This window comes from Nerophis lumbriciformis, linkage group LG09 (genome assembly GCF_033978685.3).
Source record: "Nerophis lumbriciformis linkage group LG09, RoL_Nlum_v2.1, whole genome shotgun sequence".
In the NCBI taxonomy this organism is placed as follows: Eukaryota; Metazoa; Chordata; class Actinopteri; order Syngnathiformes; family Syngnathidae; genus Nerophis; species Nerophis lumbriciformis.
In genome coordinates, this window is record NC_084556.2 from 8589653 (window position 1) to 8612022 (window position 22370).

The 22370-nt window shown below is 38.4% G+C and overlaps 1 protein-coding gene across 2 annotated transcripts in view; it reads right to left on the reverse strand.

The window, feature by feature from the left end:
- LOC133607759 (polypeptide N-acetylgalactosaminyltransferase 10-like) overlaps nucleotides 1–18495 on the reverse strand; it is a 277472-nt gene extending 258977 nt beyond the window's left edge. For both annotated transcript variants that reach the window (XM_072913784.1, XM_061962698.2), the window contains exon 1: nucleotides 18169–18495. In XM_072913784.1, coding sequence (XP_072769885.1) covers nucleotides 18169–18327 — 159 coding nt within the window. In that variant the 5' untranslated portion in view covers nucleotides 18328–18495. The remainder of the gene's footprint in view (nucleotides 1–18168) is intronic.
- Nucleotides 18496–22370: the final 3875 nt, after the last annotated feature.

Below are 22370 nucleotides of genomic sequence, written 5' to 3' on the forward strand. Positions count from 1 at the left end.
TATGTTGAAGAAATTTGCAAAACAATTCCAAACATGTTACTAAACAAATAATTGGATATTGTTTTGATATATTTGATGATGATCAAAGAAGAGAAATAAATGTAACATTTTAACATTTTATTGTTACACAAATAAAAAATGTTTACCACATAAACACAAACGAAAGTACCGAAAATTGGTACCGTTGGGTACCGGTATCGATTCCCATGTCCGTATAGATTCGAATGTGAAAGGTACCCATCACTATTTGTCAGAGATGTTTTGTAATGTTATTCTGGGATTTTCCTGGATGGCCGAAATATTGTGTAAATTATTTTATAACATGTTCTGGTTGAGTCATCAATTACAAAACGATTAGCAGGCTGAATATTACCTTTTATTAATTAATAGATAATGTTGTTGTTCTCATGCAGCAATATGAAGACCATTAACTTGTACAACATGTAATCAGAAGCATTTACTCAGATAGAAATATCACAGATTACAGCTGGGATAGGCTTCAGCCCACCCGCGACCTCAAAAGGGACAAGCGGTAGAAAATGAATGGCTGAATATTACCAAACATCTTTGACAATCAAAGCATGTTCAAAACAATCCACAAAATTATATCGGCAAGCACAACTATTAAATCGAATCGTTGTTAAAACAAATCGTTACACCCCGAGTTAATAGCATCTTCAACACGTCAAAAACCGAATCAGGGATTTTACATGTTCTTTTAAAAAGCCTGTTTCAACCAAATCAATGTAATAATGTGTTTTTTAGTGAAACATACCAAGTGTGTGTATGGGGCGGTGGGCTCGGGATCTCTTTTAGAGTCTTGTAAATAGGGCCCAGAATTTGGTGCTACACCCGTGCTCAGAAAGCACAAACCTTTAGAGCAGGGGTGTCAAACTCATTTTAGCTCAGGGGCCGCATGGAGGAAAATCTATTCCCAAATGGGCCGGAATGGTAAAATCATGGCATAATAACTTAAAAATGAAGACAACACCAGGTTGTTTACTTTGTTTAACTTTGGCCAAAAATACAACAAGCCCATTCTGAAAACGTACTCTGGACGAAACACTTCAAGTTTGTTGAAAATTCTGAGGAAATTGGTGCGGTTTCAAAAACACAATGAGCTTAGACTTCGTCTCCTTGTATCTACAAAGCCAGGATTAAACTTTAAGTCACAGTCTTTCTGGGATTGAACAAAACCACAACATGTAAACTCTTCTAGGTATCAAATACCTCCTTTGTCATGTCCACGTATCAATCCAGTGCTAACTCAACAAACCGTAAGAAACGGAGGTAAAAACTATTCAAAAGGGTTAGTTTTGGGGCTACGAGGGTGCCAAATGACAATGTGTTCGAAGCAGAAGACATAAAACGGCAGGTTTTAAGTTGCATGTGGGTCGAGGAGGAGGAGCCACAGTCACCCTTTACTGTGTACCTCTTGCTTGGCCCCGGTATAAAACATTTGCTTGCCTAACAGAACTGTGATTGTGACATCCAGTGGACACATTTAGAACAGCAGTTGCTGTTCAAAAACCAGAATTTTGCGTGGGGTGGAGGGCCATCTTCATGAATGACAAGATACCAAGAATAGTGCCTTGTAGCCTTTATTTTGGCATCAATAGTGAGTCAAGCCATGGTGTGATCTTGATTCAGAAATAGAAACATGAATAAAGCAACAAATATGTGTCTCTAGTTTGTTCCGAAGGACAAACAACCCCCATTTGCATGGTTTAGGGCCTGAGGGAGCTCAGAAGGGTCAAACGCATCAGGAATCCATCACCGGAAAAACACAAGTGAAAACACTGGTATACCATGGGGGTTCACTCTGCTCCTGACAACACGGCAAGAAGACGCAACGAACGGCATCAGAAGTGGAAAAAATTAAAAGTCGCAGTTTGTCCGAACTGATGTTCCTGGTTACCTCAACTACGCTTGTTCAGAAGATCAAACTGTCCACGAGTGACCTTCCACGAGCTTGGATATACAGCCAAATATATATTTCTATGTATAGGTGTGGTTGAGTCAGGGAGGGCGCCACGCACAAGGTCCTGCAGTGATGAATGTGCAGTAATGCGGCCAAACAGTGTGTGGCTCATAAATGTAGCCTCCAGTGCACAGAGGCTCGTATGATTCTCATTTGTGTGTGTGACAGGGCCGTGAATCTTTGCCAACTTCCCTCTCAGGAGCACACTATATCTCACCGAGGCTCCACAAGACCCCGATCGCATGCAGGAAAGCCCACCTGAAAGCTGACCTTTGGAAATAAACAGTTTCTCTAGGCCTTGGCTAGATAAAATGCATGCACCAGCCCTGCAATAAACCGGGAGTCAACTCGTAGATACGTCAAAATGTTGAACAAAATAGACGACCCTTCAAATGTCGTCAAAAAGCAGGTCTTGGACTCCGTTATTGCAACCTGTAAGCTCCATTTCACCTGAAACAGAGTGACCTTTGCCTCAATGGGCGTCTTCGAAAAGACTTGTGCAATACACCTTTAAGAGGACCGGCTGCAGTGTTATGAAACATACTACCTAGAGCTGCATAAATATAGATTATGCATGTTCTAACACAGTGTGGTTAGGGTAAATCCATAGCTCAAAATAATAAAATACACCCTACTTACTTGTATTGTAGCCAGAGGCATTTATATACCTAAATACATTTTAATATAATTGGATATAAAATTATGTTTTATTTCAGTATATTATTTTGTCTTATTTTATTGATTTAAATTTTTTGTTTTATAATTTTTACCTAACATTTAATTAATAAAAGTAATATTTGTATTATAAATTAAGAAGTACTTAAATAGGTATTTAAAAATTATATATATATATATATATATATATATATATATATATATATATATATATATACTATATATATATATACTATGCAGAGTACACAGTACGTAATACAAATAATGAAATATATTGAAAAAATATAGTGGCAGGGGCTTTTATTTAAAAGGTGTTTCTATAGAGTGAGGTGTTTATTGAACAGGAGAGGCTTTTCTTATATCAAATATATTATAATTTATATTACATTTTTATATAAATAATCCAAAACACCTCTAACTAAAATGATGCAAATATTACAATATTATTTGAATGTTAAGAAATATGACATATTTTATTTCTTAATTATTTTTTAAATAATGTTTCCAATAAATAATCATAATTTTCTCTTTTTTGTTGTTGTTTTTTTTTACAAATAATCCAAAACACATCAAATTAAAGTGATGACTATATTACAATATAATTTGAATGTTAAGAAATATAAGGTCTATTATGCGTTAATTCAATAAAAACTTTCTTCCAATAAATAATCATGTTCCCAGAACTCTACTTGTTTTTTACTTTAAAAATCCTTGTAAACATCAGCATTACAGACGATGTGTGTTTACATTAAAAACGTCATAATATTTATTATATATATTTATCATTCTACATTGTGTGCTCTTTTATCTGCAAAAAAAAATCCACATGTAAATGTTAGCTTTACAGATGCCATGTCTGTCTATTAGGGATGTGGCGTTTATTACCGGAACTGACAACACAATTAATGAAAGTAGAGCTGAGGTTACTATTTGAGGAATTATACCTGTGGCACCTTAATTCTTAACGTATACTGTATAGGGCTGGGTGATATATCGAATATACTCGATATATCGTGGGTTTGTCTCTGTGTGATGACGATGATGGTGAAAATGACTATTTCGTGAGTATTCGAGTATACGTTCTCACGCAGTTGCTTTTATCTGTGGGCATTACACTACAGGCTCTTCTCACTCTTTCTTGTCTCTCCTTCGCACAGAGTGATAAAACAAGCACACCTTGTTACATACGTCACATACTGTCACGCGTGCAACGTCATACGCAGAGAGGTAGCGGAATGGGTAAAGTTAGCTGTGGCAGGTGGTGCACGCGGAGCGGTGCGAGTGGTAATACGAGAGAGAGAAAGTGCAAATCTGGTAACAAATGGAGGAAGAAGAATTAATCCCCAAGAAAAACAGCACGGGGTCCATTGTCTGGCGGTGGTTTGGCTTCAAGCGGGAAGATGTTGAACAGACAACCGTAATATATCAAGTATGCGGCAAAAGCGTTGCTCCAAAAAGTAGCAGCACTACTCATTTGTAGCATAATTTGAAAAGTAACCAGATAGAGCATAAGGAGTGCTTGAAACTCTGCATGTCAACATCTTCGGCCGGTGCCACACCAACAAAATGCCGAAGCAACCAACACTGACCCAATTGAGCCTGGCGTCTTCCATTTCCACATCAACACCGTATGAAAAAAATAGTCAAAAACAGGAGATAACATCCACAGGAACCTACCACATAGAGAAGGACATACACTATTTGATTTCCTATTATGCAGCTACTTTTTATTTTACAGTTTTTTGAAATATCTTGTGTGACGTCATGCACAAAAGTGCACTTTATTTGTTTTCAAATGTAGTGGCGTTCTGTGCAAAAACTGCACTTTAATTTAGTGTTGTATTGATATGTCATCTTAGTGACATCATGCACAAAAGTGCACTAATAGCTTGTTTTAAAATGTCTCTGACAATCTTGCACTTTCTGTTTTGAAATGACATGAATGTTTGTACCAGTGCTTAATAACTGTTTAATAAATACAGTTTTGGTAAATTGACTTAGTTGTGATTTCCCTCTCTGCATGAAAGTTTAAAATGAGCATATATTAATGCAGTATGAACAAGAATGTTTTAATGTAGACACATAGAATCATCATACTGGTGTGAGTATATGCATCAAGTGTTAATTCAAGGCTGAGGCAAAATATCGAGATATATATCGCTTATCGTGACATGGCCTAAAAATATCGAGATATTAATAAAAGGCCATATCGCCCAGCCCTAATACAGTATATTATTCATAAACTGTTCAGCGTCACTTTAGTTGGACGCTCTGTATTCCATTGGCTATGCTGATCCTCTGCTCTGCACGGCAACAATCAATTCTAAGCCAATTTAATACGGCGGGGCCCTGAGAGAATAATCTGAAATGAAAGCCGCAACTTCATATTAGATCTGGACTAATAAACCAACATATTTCATGACTTTATTGGACAGATGAAAAGCTAGTGGTCGAACAAAGTGAGTCACAGCTTATACAAGTCTTTGTAAATGTTTGTTCCCGCCGCACTATATCTCCCAATCACCGACTTACTAAACAGCTCCGGAGCTTGACAGCTGTTATCGCGCGGTTTGCTAATATGTAACAGGCTTTCTGCGGCATTAATCCCATTCATTACATCGCTTGTCGAGCAAGATATCACACCCAGACTCGAGCAGAGATAAGTAAACTCCTAAGGGCGTCTGCGCGCACTAAGAAAGCGGGGATGGTTGCAAACTACTTTTAGACAGTCAATTAGCTTTAACCTCGATTAAATGCTAAATATTTCTGGGCTTGTGCGCTCGAATAAGAGCTTAACAACACAGTTATAATGTTTGCCAAGAATGGAACTCTGTCAAATCTAACATTCCAGTCAGGCAAGTGGACAAACACCAGCGTCACACACACACACACACACACACACACACACACACACACACACACACACACACACACACACACACACACACACACACACACACACACACACATATATACACGCTATCCATCAAAGCCTCTATTGAGCAGATTTGGACCCATTTGAATGAGAAGAGCTGCTATTGTCGGCCTGCTTTGGGAAAGTGGGGGAGGTTCAATTAGAACTTAAACCAACATATATTAATTGCTTGAATAAAATCGATGTTATGTTTGAAGCAAATCAATGTGGTCCGGGGGTGTTCAAACTTTTTAAATAAAAAACGTTGATACATGTTGCACATAGGGCTGCAACAACTAATCGATTAAATCGATTAAAATTAGGGATGTCCCGATCCAGGTTTTTGCACTTCCGATCCGATACCGATATTGTTTTTGCACTTCCGATCCGATACCGATACTGACCGATACCGATACTGACCAATAATGGCCTATCCGAGCATGTATTAAAGTTTAAAGTTATTTAGCCTACTTAGTTGTCAGAATCATGTTGAAAAGGGTTTTAGTACTCTTGATAACAACTAGCCAGCTGAATTAGGTGAGTTTGAATAATACACAATGGTTGGTAACAAGAAACTGACCTGTTTATTCAAGGATAAACACAAAACAGACAAAATTATACATGACAAACAGAAATGGCATCATTGAAACAAGGGCTGGGCGATATGGCCTTTTTTTAATATTGCGATATTTTAAGGCCATATTGCGATACACAATATATATATCGATATTTTGCCTTAGCCTTGAATGAACACTTGATGCATATAATCACAGCAGTATGATGATTCTATGTGTTTTGATTGATTGATTGAGACTTTTATTAGTAGGTTGCACAGTGAAGTACATATTCCGTACAATTGACCACTAAATGGTAACACCCCAATAAGTTTTTCAACTTGTTTAAGTCGGGGTCCAATTGATTCATGATACAGATATATACTATCAGATATATACTATCATCATAATACAGTCATCACACAAGATAATCACATTGAATTATTTACATTATTTATAATCCAAGGGCGCCGGATGTAAGTGTCAAAAAGACAGCCAAAAGAGTTTGATATGAGAATAAATCTAAAGTTAAAATATAGGGTAGAAATGCATCCATTTGCAGGAAATGTAGTCTTGATTTTCAACATTTTCTTTCAAGGCTTGCATGTCTACATTAAAACATTCTTCTTCATACTGCATTAATATATGCTACTTTTAAACTTTCATGCAGAGAAGAAAATCACAACTAAAAAAATCACTAATTTTTTCATACGGTGTTGATGTGGAAAATTTTGCCTCGGCATTTTGATGGTGTGGGCGTGTGGCACCGAACGGAGATAAGCGTCTCGACAGAATTTATAATATTTGAACAATGATGACGAAAACTGTTTTCTCTGTCGTGTCCGTGTGTCGAAAATTGTTATGCGCTTATCTTTTTATTTGATTTTGTGCGTGGCATATAATTGCTATGCGCAGAGGACGCTTAAACAGTGCGCAATTGCACAAGCCCGCACCTTAGAGAGAACGTTGGTCACACGGCTGCGCTAGCATCACAGCTAACGTTAGCCATGCTGCTACCTCTCTGCTCGGGGAGGACGTATACGTATGTGACGTATGACGTGACAGTATGTGACGTATGACGTGACAGTATGTGACGTGTGTAAGAAGGTGCGCTTGCTGTCTGTGAGAAGCACAGACACAGAAAAGAGTGAGAAGATCCTGTCGTGTAATGCCAGCAGCTAAAAGCAACTGCGTGAGAATCCACAGACCTGTGGATGTGTTGAAGGTGTGCTGGAAAATGCGGAACGGAAATTAGGGAGCAGCAGAAAAGTGGAATGTATTATTTAAATCGGTGCGTTGGAAAACACGGAGCGGAGTTTTTTTTTTTAACTGGATCTGGATCGGCATTTTCCCATGCCTTGCCGATACGCATTTTTTTGCAAATATCGGCGGCCGATCCGATCCAAATATCGGATCGGGACATCCCTAATTAAAATCGATTATAAAAATAGTTGGCGATTAATTTAGTCATCGATTCGTTGGATCTATGCTATGCGCAGAGGCAATTTTTTAAAAAATTTTAATTTGTATTTTTATAAACCTTTATTTATAAACTGCAACATGTACAAACAGCTGAGAAACAATAATCAAAATAAGTATGGTGCCAGTATGCTGGGTTTTTTTCCCCAATAAAATACTGGAAATTATAGAAATGTAGTTTGTCTCTTTTATCCGATTATTAATCGATTAATCGGAGTAATAATCGACAGATTAATCGATTATCAAATTAATCGTTAGTTGCAGCCCTAGTTGCACATTAAAGATACTAAAACCAATAGAATATAGGTCAATCAAGGCAGTATATGCTAAACTATTTAAAGGGGAACATGATCACAATTTCAGAAGGGTTAAAACCATTAAAAATCAGTTCCCAGTGGCTTATTTTATTTTTCGAAGTTTTTTTCAAAATTTTACCCATCACGCAATATCCCTAAAAAAAGCTTCAAAGTGCCTGATTTTAACCATCGTTATATACACCCGTCCATTTTCCTGTGACGTCACATAGTGATGCCAGCACAAACAAACATGGTGCATAGAACAGCAAGCTATAGCGACATTAGCTCGGATTCAGACTCGGATTTCAGCAGTTTAAGCGATTCAACAGATTACGCATGTATTGAAACGGATGGTTGTAGTGTGGAGGCAGGTAGCGAAAACGAAATTGAAGAAGAAACTGAAGCTATTGAGCCATATCGGTTTGAACCGTATGCAAGCGAAACCCACGAAAACGACACGACAGCCAGCGACACGGGAGAAAGCGAGGACGAATTCGGCGATCGCCTTCTAACCAACGATTGGTATGTGTTTGTTTGGCATTAAAGGAAACTAACAACTATGAACTAGGTTTACAGCATATGAAATACATTTGGCAACAACATACACTTTGAGAGTGCAGACAGCCCGATTTTCATCAATTAATATATTCTGTAGACATACCCTCATCCGCTCTCTTTTCCTGAAAGCTGATCTGTCAAATTTTGGAGTTGATGTCAGCAGGCCAGGGAAGCTAGGGTCGATATTCTTCTCTTGATCATCTTCGGTGGCATAAGGGACGGTGTGAGCCAAGACATCCAGGGGGTTTAGCTCGCTCGTCTGCGGGAACAAACTGCCGCCATTGCTTCCCGTGCTACCGAGGTCCTTTGTCCCTGAATTGCTCACACATTCCGGCAGATTCAATGGGGGACTGGCGGAAGATTTCTTTGACTTTATCGTTGGAAATGCATCTGCTTTGAGTGTCGCAGGATATCTACACATTCTTGCCATCTCTGTCGTAGCATAGCTTTCGTCGGTAAAGTGTGCGGAACAAACGTCCAATTTCTTGCCACTTTCGCATCTTTGGGCCACTGGTGCAACTTGAATCCGTCCCTGTTCGTGTTGTTACACCCTCCGACAACACACCGACGAGGCATGATGTCGCCAAGGTACGGAAAACAGTCGAAAAAAACGGAAAATAACAGAGCTGATTTGACTCGGTGTTTGAGAAAATGGCGGATTGCTTCCCGATGTGACGTCACGTTGTGACGTCATCGCTCCGAGAGCGAATAATAGAAAGGCGTTTAATTTGCCAGAATTCACCCATTTAGAGTTCGGAAATCGGTTAAAAAAATATATGGTCTTTTTTCTGCAACATCAAGGTATATATTGACGCTTACATAGGTCTGGTGATAATGTTCCCCTTTAAGCACAACATCCATATCTTGGCTTTTTGAATCGGCAACAGAGCACATTTTACGTAATTTTGCTCTAAAATAAGCATTATCAAGCATAAAAATGGCTAGATGAACTAAAAATACCAATACTACAGTAGTATTTGCCCCTCGACAAAACCAAAACAATCAGCCCGCACTGTTCAGTATTGTGGCCTCTGATTGGCGCTGCCTCAGGTAGCATTATTAACATTAGCACATTAACTTTTTTTTAGCCAATTTCATAGCCGAAAACCACGTAACTTGGTATTTTAAACATGCTAAATGTTAAAATGCTACATGCTATGCACATCGTGTTTTGTTTTTTTAGCTAATTGTACATGCTTACACTTCATAGTCATATGACTTGGTACTTGATGCTTTACAACTGTTAGCATGTTCATTTTAGCTTTCAAATTCGGCTTGCGCATTGTAGCGGCTTACACATTTCAACATTCACATGAAATTTCTCCCAAAATTGCATATTCTAATTTGTTGTGTATTGTTCTGACTTTGTCTTTAGAGTGTGTCTCGGGCCAATAAAAAACAAGCTGAGGGCCGCAAATTGCCCCTGGGACCGCACTTTGACACCCCTGGTATAAACCTTGGGGGTTAGCAAAGTAGCTAAAGTGTAACACTGTCTGCATTGATTCTGATGGCACAATTTACTGTCTTGCGTGATTTGTAGCAACTTCTATACAAAAATAAAAATGCTTTGCATCGTTGTGTTCGTAAGTTGGTTGACTCCGAATGGTGTAACTGCAGTTTAAGGCTGCAACGAATAATTGTATGAAAAAATCTTTGATTTATATTCTGCACGGATTGTCCGGAACTTTAAATATGCAAACATAGTTTCCACACGGCAGCTGCAGTAGATTGCACATGATAGCGGTTATGTGTGGGTGCAGTAAACTCGGTGGTTCTTTTAATTAATTTTTTTTGAATTATTGTTCTATTAATGCACACATGTTAAAAGCGCAATTTTAAATCGTAAATAATTCAACTTATTTCCCTAAAATACGCATTGAGGCTATAAAATGAGATTTGTCCAATTACTCGATTAATCACACCAACTGAGTGATAGATTACTCCATACTTGCCAACCCTCCCGGATTTTCCGGGAGGCTCCCGAAATTCAGCGCCTCTCCCGAAAACCTCCCGGGACAAATTTTCTCCCGAAAATCTCCCGAAATTCAGGCTGCCCTGAGTGACGTGTCGACAGCCTGTTTTCACGTCCGCTTTCCCACAATATAAACAGCGTGCCTGCCCAATGACATTATAACTGTAGAATGATCGAGGGCTAGTTCTTGGTTTCTTATGTGGGTTTATTGTTAAGCAGTTTCATTAACGTCCTCCCAGCGCGGCAACAACACACAACAGCAGTCACGTTTTCCTCTACCGTAAAGCACTTCGTCTGCCGTAAACGGCAATGTTGTGACACTCTTAAACAGGACAATACTGCCATCTACTGAACATGCATATGTGACAATAACACCTAGGGCTTTTAGAGAGTGCAATGCACAACTGCGCACACAACAAGGAGACGAAGCAGAATGCATCATCAGAGAGGGTGTTCAGCATGGTTAGAAAAATAGTGACAGAGAATAGAACAAGGATGGACAATTCAACCCTTAACTCAACAATGAGTAGATGAGTGTTATGTGTGTGTATATGTGTAAATAAATGAACACTGAAATTTAAGTATTGCTCTTATTTTTATGTATATATATATATATATATATATATATATATATATATATATATATATATATATATATATATATATATATATAGCTAGTATTCACTGAAAGTCAAGTATTTCTTATATGTATATATATATATATATATATGAAATACTTGACTTGGTGAATTCTAGCTGTAAATATACTCCTCCCCTCTTAACCACGCCCCCAACCACGCCTCCGCCCCAACCACGCCTCCGCCCCAACCACGCCCCCCCACACCTCCCGAAATCGGGGGTCTCAAGGTTGGCAAGTATGGATTACTCAATTACTAAAACAATCGACAGCTGCGGCCCCAGTGCAAGTTTAAGTTTTAGCGTTATTTTCGAGCTTGTTCAAAGAGGATCTTTCAGTTTTTTTCCTGTCTGAGAGACGATCTTTGCAGTATGTCCGTAACAACAATAAAACACTCCTGTCAAATACAGGATGTTGACTTGTGTGGGTTTGTTTTTTTTCAGTAACAGAAAAGCAGTACGGTCATATAAAGGATTTTTGATCCCTAACAACAGCGGAGCATTCCTATCAAATAGAGGATCTTTGACGTCCGTTTTTGCAGTAGGTCCTTAACAACAACATAGCCATCCTGTCTTGTTAATTGGTCTAAGCTTAACAGTTGAGTGTTCCCATCATAGAGAAGATGTTTGACTTAAGTAAACAACAAACAACAACTTTGTTTTGATGTCACTTCTTTGGGATAGGACAAACTGGAAAGAGCTTTGCATTGAGTCTAAGTTTTCAGACTGTTCTGGCACTTTTCCCTAATACAGATCTTGGTTATGATTAGACATCAGCATGCTGACAACAGAAAATATTCTCTTAATTTATGTGACTTCCTGGAAGATAGGACAGAATGGAAAGAGCTTTGCATTGATTCAAAGTTTTCGGACTATTTTGGCACTTTTCCCCGACTACAGATCCTGACAATTCCAGGTCGGTTTGCTGACACTGCCAGCTTGAACACCGTCTGGCGTTTTAGTCACCACTGCCGACAATTGCTAGCACGACAAGTTAACCTTCGCCCACCTCCGAACTTCAAAGCCTTCAGACCATCAACTAAATGGGCAGAAAAAAGGCTATACGTCGAGAATTAGGTAAGTACACTATCCATGAAGTAATAACAATTTTGAATAAAAAGGGAGCCGGGCTGAACGAAGATGGTGCTAGGCTCGATAGACAAGAAATATTTCTCAAAATACATGAAGGATGTGAGGAATGATACTGCAACACTTGGTAAACAAATGGATGGGATGGGAGGAAAAGTGGCTGGGATCGAAGAGAAAGTGAATGCTTTGAAAACACAAAATGATGAAAAGGATCACATTATATCTAGAGATGTCCGATAATGGCTTTTTTACCGATATACGATATTCTCCAACTCCTTATTACCGATACCGATATCAACCGATACCGATATATACAGTCGTGGAATTAACACATTATTATGCCTAATTTTGTTGTGATGCCCCGCTGGATGCATTAAACAATGTAACAAGGTTTTCCAAAATAAATCAACTCAAGTTATGGAAAAAAATGCCAACAGGGCACTGCCATATTTATTATTGAAGTCACAAAGTGCATACTTTTTTTTTAACATGCCTCAAAACAATAACAGTGCAACACTTTTTCATAACATGGTCACTACTGCCTAGTTTATCTTGTTATATTCTTATTTTACTGTTATATTTGTATTCTCATTGTTGCTTTGTATTTGTATTCTTATTGTAATCGTAGCGTCCCGGAAGAGTTAGTACTGCAAAGGGGTTCTGGGTATTTGTGCTGTTGTGTTTATGTTGTGTTACGGTGCGGATGTTCTCCCGAAATGTGTTTGTCATTCTTGTTTGGTGTGGGTTCACAGTGTAGCGCATATTTGTAACAGTGTAAAACTTGTTTATACGGCCACCTTCAGTGTGACCTGTATGGCTGTTGACTAAGTACGCCTTGCATTAATTCGTGATGAGAACAGCCGGTAAATATTATGTGACTTGGACGGCACGCACGCAAAGGAAATGCCTTTAAGGTTTATTGGCACTCTGTACCTCTCCCTACGTCAGTGTACAAAGCGGCGTTTTAAAACGTCATACATTTTACTTTTAGGAACCGATACCGATAATTAAGAAACCGATACCGATAATTTCCGATATTACATTTTAAAGCATTTATGGGACATCCCTAATTATATCTCAAATGAAACGTCAGATCCAGGAAATGCAAGAGTCTGTCAATGTGATTATGACTGCACTCCAGATTACAACTAAGCTTAATGGCAAAGAAGTTGATGACCAAGGATGGGCACCGAAACCCGGTGACATTATAAACGGTAGTAACCAGGCTGCCTTATTTCGGTGCTGAATGAATGCAGTCGCAGATACCTTCAATAAATACTTAGCCTTGATATTACGCAAGTAACGTATTGTGACTACTATAGCGTCCAAGCAGAAGCGCGTAGTCTGATTCTCCTTTTAAACTTTATTGCAAGTGTGGCTCCCATGTGGCTCTGTTGATATTCCGAGCACTTCCTGCTTTTGCAACTCACAACCTGTGATTGGATACTCACTTGAGAGTCACAAGTGAGCATCCAACCACAGGAGACATTGTCCTGTCAACAACTTGTGATCCGATTGGCTATCGCAACTGTCTATCAACTGTATGCGCCCCATTCGCCGACACTGCACAGCTCACCGTATTGTTTGTTTATTCAGCACTGGGAGTAAGCTAGCTGAATTCTGATTGGATAAAAGCTTGAGTGTAAAAACAGCAACACTGGAGCCTAATATTATATGAAAAGAATATAATGAATATTTTAATATATTTATGGAAAGTAAATTAAAAATAAACGTTTATTAATTTATGATCATGTTAGGCCAACAGAGAAGGCCTTGCTAGCCCTGACGGCCCACCACTGCATTATACTACAGCGTGTTTAGCAAACTACGATGAAGGTGTTTAGATGTTTTTCAGAGTGCTTTAAAGGGGAACATTATCACAATTTCAGAATTGTTAAAACCATTAAAAATCAGTTCCCAGTGGCTTATTTTATATTTCGAAGTTTTTTAAATTTTTTTACCCATCACGCAATATCCCTAAAAAAAGCTTCAAAGTGCCTGATTTTAACCATCGTTATATACACCCGTCCATTTTCCTGTGACGTCACACAGTGATGCCAATACAAACAAACATGGCGGATAGATTAGCAAGGTATAGCGACATTAGCTCGGATTCAGACTCGGATTTCAGCGGCTTAAGCGATTCAACAGATTACGCATGTATTGAAACGGATGGTTGTAGTGTGGAGGCAGGTAACGAAAACGAAATTGAAGAAGAAACTGAAGCTATTGAGCCATATCGGTTTGAACCGTATGCAAGCGAAACCGACGAAAACGACACGACAGCCAGCGACACGGGAGAAAGCGAGGACGAATTTGGCGATCGCCTTCTAACCAACGATTGGTATGTGTTTGTTTGGAATGAAAGAAAACTAACAACTATGAACTAGGTTTACAGCATATGAAATACATTTGGCAACAACATGCACTTTGAGAGTGCAGACAGCCCATTTCAGGCGCGCTAAGAACATATATTTTTCCACGATTTCAGCACTCAGGTTAACCATACCTAAATAGACACAAAATACTGCATTACACAAGACTACCCGAATGTACTCGAATGATTGAAAAAAATAAATGTTTTTAAGCTAAATTATTGGTAAACACAGTTTATGTATAATAATTTACATAAAACCGCGAGTAATGAATAAAGTTTTCATCAATTAATATATTCTGTAGACATACCCTCATCCGCTCTCTTTTCCTGAAAGCTGATCTGTCCAGTTTTGGAGTTGATGTCAGCAGGCCAGGGAAGCTAGGGTCTTTATCGTTGGAAATGCATCTGCTTTGAGTGTCGCAGGATATCCACACATTCTTGCCATCTCTGTCGTAGCATAGCTTTCGTCGGTAAAGTGTGCGGAACAAACGACTGACCATTTCGTCGGCTTTCCCCACAGCCTCGTATTTTGAACAAATTTCGTCCAATTTCTTGCCACTTTCGCATCTTTGGGCCACTGGTGCAACTTGAATCCGTCCCTGTTCGTCTTGTTACACCCTCCGACAACACACCGACGAAAGTGAGAAAATGGCGGATTGCTTCCCGATGTGACGTCACGTTGTGACGTCATCGCTCCGAGAGCGAATAATAGAAAGGTGTTTAAATCGCCAAAATTAACCCATTTAGAGTTCGGAAATCGGTTAAAAAAATATATGGTCTTTTTTCTGCAACATCAAGGTATATATTGACGCTTACATAGGTCTGGTGATAATGTTCCCCTTTAAAGGCGGAATAGAGCGGCTCCAATTGACTCCATTGTAAGATGACTTTCGTTAGCGTTTATTTACGGGTTAGAATGCATAAAAAAAGAAAAACATGTGCTTGTCTTGCATTAGAGTGTCCGCCCTGAGATCGGTAGGTTGTGAGTTCAAACCGCGGCCGAGTCATACCAAAGACTATAAAAATGGGACCCAATACCTCCCTGCTTGGAACTCAGCATCAACGGTTGGAATTGGGGGTTAAATCACCAAAATGATTCCCGAGCGCAGCCACCGCTGCTGCTCACTGCTCCCATCACCTCCCAGGGGGTGGAACAAGGGGATGGGTCAAATGCAGAGAGTAATTTCACCACACCTAGTGTGTGTGTGTGTGTGACTATCAGTGGTACTTTAACCTTAACTTTAAAAGCTCAAATGTAAAAACAGCAACACTGGAGCCTAATATTACATGAAGATAATATAATGAATACTTTAATATATTTAGAGGAAGTAAATTAAAAATAAATCATGATCATAAATTAATTAAAGTTTATGTTAGGCCAGCAGAGAAGACCTTGCTGGCCCACCACTGCATTATACTACAGAGGGTTTATCACACTATGATGGAGGTGTTTAGATATTTTTTAGAGTGCTTTATAGGCGGAATAGAGCAGCTCCAATTGACTCCATTGTAAGATGACTTTTGCTAGTGTTTATTTACGAGTTAGAATGCAAAAAAAAATAAAATCATGTGCTTGCCTTGCATAACAATTGTGAATGATAGACATTGTCATGTTCAACGTGAGGCAACCCAGGGAGTCGTCCTGTCAACAACTTGTGATCCGATTGGCTATCGCAACTGTCTATCAACTGTATGTGCCCCATTCGCCGACACTGTACAGATCGCCGCATTGTTGATTTAGAAAACCATCCGGCAGATTTCATACAGCACTGGCAGCAAGCTAGCTGAATTCTGATTGGATAAAAGCTCGAACGTAAAAACAACAGCACTGGAGCCTAATATTATATGAAGAGAATATAATGAATACTTTAATATATTTAGGGAAAGTAAATAAAAAATAAACTTTTATTAATTTATGAATTTATGCATTATACTACAGCATGTTTATAAAACTATGATGGAGATTTTTTAGATGTTCTTTAGAGCACTTTATAGGCGGAATAGAGCGGCTCCAATTGACTCCATTGTAAGATGACTTTTGCTAGTGTTTATTTATGAGTTAGAATGCGTAAAAAAAAAGAAAAAAGGTGCTCGTTTTAAAATCTGTGGAGACCTGGCTTTCCAGGCTATAGCTCCCAGACTCTGGAACAATTTACACCGGTCCCTCCGTGATCTTGACTGTGTTGAAACTTTAAAGACACATTTGAAAAGGTCTCTTATTGGTAAAGCTTTTAGTTATTGCACCTTTTAACTACCATTTTTAATTCACTTTGTATCCATTACATGATGTTGCCCCTGTTGTTTTAAATTGAATTGTTGTTTTACTTCACCTATTGAACAATTTCCCTTGTGGATCATTAAAGTTTGTCCAAGTCTAAGTCTATGTTTTGTACAGCGCTTGTGATTGTATCTATGAAAAGCGCTTTATAAATACAATTTGCTTACTTACTTACTTATTTGTCTTGCATAAGAATTGTGAATGATAGGACCCCGCCCCCCCAAAAAAATTTAAGATGTTCTTTAGAGCACTTTATAGGCGGAATAGAGCGCCTCCAATTGACTACATTGTAAGATGACTTTTGCTAGTGTTTATTTATGAGTTAGAATGCGTAAAAAAAAAAAAAAAACGTGCTGGTTTTAAAATCTGTGGAGACCTGGCTTTCCAGGCTATAGCTCCCAGACTCTGGAACAATTTACACCGGTCCCTCCGTGATCTTGACTGTGTTGAAACTTTAAAGACACATTTGAAAATGTCTAAAGCTTTTAGTTATTGCACCTTTTAACTACCATTTTTAATTCACTTTGTATCCATTTCATGATGTTGCCCCTGTTGTTTTAAATTGAATTGTTGTTTTACTTCACCTATTGAACAATTTCCCTTGTGGATCATTAAAGTTTGTCCAAGTCTAAGTCTATGTTTTGTACAGCGCTTTGTGATTGTATCTATGAAAAGCACTTTATAAATAAAATGTACTTACTTACTTGTCTTGCATAAGAATTGTGAATGATAGGAATCCCCCCCCCCCCCAAAAAATAAAAAAAAATAAAAAAAATAAATGTGCAGTTCCTCTTTAAAGTACGACTTGTTTACTTTAATAATACTTTGTACACATTATGTACAAAATAAAAATAATAGTGAAGGGAAGCATGCATGATGGTTGACGTGCCACAGCCACTATGTTTTACACAAAACCGGATGAAGTTTGGGCTGTGGGTCCAATCCCTCCATTGAGACGCCACAGTTTGGTCAAACCGGGTCGCTATGACAACGCCCCTGAAAGAGGGGTCCACAAAAAAGAGGGGAAATGGTTTGGATGTCGTAGTAAAAAAAAAAAAAAAAAAAAAAGTCAAGCTAACACCGGGGTCTTTGCAGCAGTGACTAGTGTCAGTGAACGCACCACTCTGACAACTTCCTGAAGTCAGTGTTATTGTAACTTTACTAGCTCCGTGTTAGCTTACGTGGCCCCAATGGACACATCCTGGTCACCGTTGCCGCTCAACAGTCACTCGAACACGGTTCAAAATAAGGCCCCACATCGCCAACCACAACCCGAAATCTTAGAACTCCGGAAGAGAGACCCTCGCTCAAGAAGACACGTCGCCGCGTACATGTCACAATGACGCCGCCATGGCTCACCTGAATCTGGGGTACACCGCCCGGTCCGTCTAACGTGTCCGGTGGACTGTCGAACACCCGGTCCCGGTACAAAGACCACAAGCCGACGTTCGGGAGGAAGAGCAGAGCCGCTATGAGGATCCCGGCGAACTGCAACAGTCTTTTCTCTTTCCGCCGCATCTCTCCGGCAAGGGAGCGTGCTAATGGTGGTGCTATTAAAGAGAGCCCCGCGCTTATTTGTATCCGGATTGAAAGGGAACTTTCAGCTTAACAGCAGCGGGACGGAAGGACCCCGGAGCCGCGTGACGCCGAAAGGGAGCGCGCTTTCTGCCGCTAGATGGCGAGGATACAGCGGTGTGGAGGGAGGGACGGAGGCGGTGGAAGTGGAAGATGTTCTCAACTTTTACTTCTAATTACTTCTTTTTTTTTAAATATATATAAAACAAAAAAATGTTCCAACGGTCATATTAGTGGAACTAAAAGCCAGAATTAAAGAGAAAAAGACATTTATAAAGAATTAAGAAAGCCACCTGTTGCTTTCAGGTGCACCTCGGAAATACGCAGAAAGGCGGGGTGGCATTGTAAGGGTTAATATTTATTACGACAAAACCGGCATTAACATCAAACATAAAAATATATCAAATACAATATTTATATGACCTCTTTGTGAGTGTCACCCTTCAGCTCACAAGGTAATTGCTTTATTCAGGTGCTCACAGGTATTCTGACGAGATCTATGCGCCCCATTGGAATTCAACACCCCCCGCTCCCGCATCTGCGCATGCGTGTGAATTAAAGAGACGCGTTTGTATTTTGTTATTTAAATATTAAAGATTCACACTACAAACTATGAAATGTATGGTTAATAAAGTTGTTTTTTTTTTTTTTTGCTAGGGAAACCGAAAGTTATCGCAGAATGCCTTGCGTCACTTGATTTTCATAATCGTCACATGAAATCGTAACACAACAAATTGTGCACTGGTTTGTTTTCTATTGCAACTATTGCACTCATACGCATGCGCAGATGTGGTGGGGGGCTGTGAACCCTAATGGGGAGCAGAACATAGATTGTTTACACAACACAAATATACACATTCTGCATACATGCACCGGCACCTATCTGTGGTTAAATCCCAAGTTTGTAGATTTAAAAAAAAGAAATTACTTATTTTAACACTTTCATGATTAGGACCTTTTTGTGCCCCTCAAGAGATTAGTCGAAAGTCCAGAGTGGATTTGGACGCTGTTCTACTCCAGTCCTGTAAGTGGCACTATAGTGCACGTTCATGCAGAAATATGCAGGTAACAATATTGTTATATATAAAATAGTACTAGGATTATATTACATGTTTTATTGTTAGTAATCCTTTATAGAGATACATCTTGATTTCTTTTCTTTAATATCCTATATGTTAGACCAAGGGTAAACGTATTAGAGCATTTTATTTTAAACCAAATGCATTCTGAATTACAGATACCTTTTAAATTAATTTATGGTTACATTTTGCTTCTAACTTGCTTCCAATAACTTGTAACCGGGAAAAGAGAGCTGGCTCTCAACTGGCTTTAAAATATGCATTGTTTTGAAATAAACCCAAATTGAAAATACTCTTATAATATACTCTGATACATAGCGAGATACTTAGTCATCAACAAATGAGTACGAGGGATGTTTCCGATCAGCGTTTTATGCTGCCGATTCCGATACCGATCATCCACAAGTGAGATCCACCGATACCAATATCAATCATATGTATTAACTGTACATTTTTCAATTCATGTATGGTGAGTGCTATTGACAGTTAAACAATATCAACACAATACTTTAAGTAGTTCCTTATTGTCTTCTATTACATACAAGTGTTTGAGAAAAACAAATTCAATATCACACAATAACTAAACAAAAGCAAAAACAACTATCCACTACCCTTAAATCCTTTGGGGTTTGACCTAAAAGTCCTTCTGTTTATTCCTTGAGTTTTTAAACATTAACGAAAAATAAAACAAAAAATGGCTTTAAAAAAAAATCCAACTTATCACTCTAGTTTAAATCATTAATTAGTACTACCCTTGGTATCGACACCAATTTATGGATGGATCCACCATGTTACATGTCATGCACCGACTGTGACAATACTGGCACACCAACATTTGTTGATATATTATCCTCTCTCCAGACTGTTTCATTTACCTGTTATTTTATTTTTAATATCTACTTACTTTCTGCTAATCACTTTCTACTTTCATTAATCACTCATTTATTGGCGTTGTTTAAATCTCCCTTAGCTATTAGCGTTGCTCCTGGCTTGCTCGAGGTGTGTAACATGTTTAGTCTCATCCCACAGTGATAATAGTACTTAAGATACTAAGAAAGTTTGTTTATTTGCTGTAATGGAGGTGATTGTATGGAGACACATAGCTGCTAGCAACTTGTCAGCCGGGAGACTAACAATGTATTATTGTCAGCCAGAGGGGATCCGCATTAAAAGGCATTGATCGGCAATTGCTATCACATACTTTTTCACTAAAATTGTCCGATACTGATCTATGGCCAGTCGATCGTCTCATCCCTAATGACTACTTTAAGCAACTCACATTGAGCCCAAACACTGTCATTAAGTTCAAAATCAGTAAGAAAAAAATGTGACTGCAAAAATAAAAAATAAAATAAAAGCATTACTGTCAGTGAAAAAAAAGTGTAACGTGAAATGTAATGACTGAAAATGAGAAATCTAAAACAGTGGTTCTCAAACTTCTTCAGAAAAAAATTTGGCTCTCCAAATACCACTATAATGACCAACATTATAAAACAGTAGCATAGTAGGGCTAAATATTAATTAAAAACAAAACAGAGGTTTTATTTAACAAGTATGTTTAATATTTTTGGCCACTGTAACATTACACACAGTTCGAACAGTAACACAGTGTTTGAATAAAGGAAAATAAAACACTGTACTTTAATTAAAGATGGAGCTTGCGTACCACTATTTGAGAATCACTGATCTAAAAATGTTTTTGCATTGTTTCTTTTATATGAGTGTTCTCCACAAAATGGAAGTATCATTACTTATTTTTTCTACAATGCCAAAATGTGTTTTCAATGTCGAAACTCCACAACGTGTTGCTAGGCGGAAGAATGAGGCGCTACACATTATCAAGACATAAGGAAATGTATAAAATGCATCATTTTCTTTACAAACCTTTAAGAGCCATTTTCGCTTAGGTCTAATGTCTCAAACCGTGCAGTTGCATTTTTAGCACACTTTCCAACACAATCCCGAGTTCTTCTTGTGCATTATTGAAGAGAAAACAGCCCCAGAGTGGTAAAAAATAATTTATTTTGCTACCTCCTTGTTGCATCAGTGTTACACTTGTTGTACCACCCACTATGGATTGAAAAAAAAGTGCTTGGCAAAAATTGAATAAAAAAATACAAGTCAATAGAAGAATGTTAGAGAAGAAAAAAAAAAAGTGAGAAGAAACAAAAACGTTTTGTTTGCAGGATATAATAAGGCGCACGGGACAACTGGTGGCCATTGATTGTAAAATCAATCGCAAACAGTTTGGAGATGTTCCATTCAAATTTTAACAGGCATCAAATGTATTTGTAGTCTGCTTTGTTTCTCTTAAGTGCTGGAAACAGGAATGAAATGTCCCCAAATGTAATTTCACAGAGAAATATGGCGACAGCGCTGCTGAGGCTGTATAAGGTCTTTCTCTTATCTTTTTTTTTTTTTAAATGGACTGATGAAACCATTGAGTGCATATACAATTATTGGAATACCTTAAATGTCCTTACACTGTCAGTTTTGCTTTAGATCAGGGGTGCCCAAACTATTTGCCTCTAATGACCAAAGTGATAATGTGCCAATGGGCCAATCACTGCAATTTTAAGCAGGAAACACAAATAGCCAAAAAATTATTATATTTACGATCTCTATCAATGATAAAAGGCAACTGGTTAGCCAACTAGTTAGTCTTGCGAACATGCCGTCAGTGATTGTGTGGGAGTTAAAGGTGTCCCAAACATTTTCACTTCCGATTCGATACTGATATTAATTCGATCCGCAAGAATCATGCATAATTCTATTATTTCGTAGTGTGGAATGTTAGAAAAGGTTTGATCAAGGGAAATTAGTCAAACAGAGAACAATAGTGGGTGATCTTTGTATAACTGTACTGCAATTTGATAAACTCATGCTGATAGTGCTCATTTACTTATT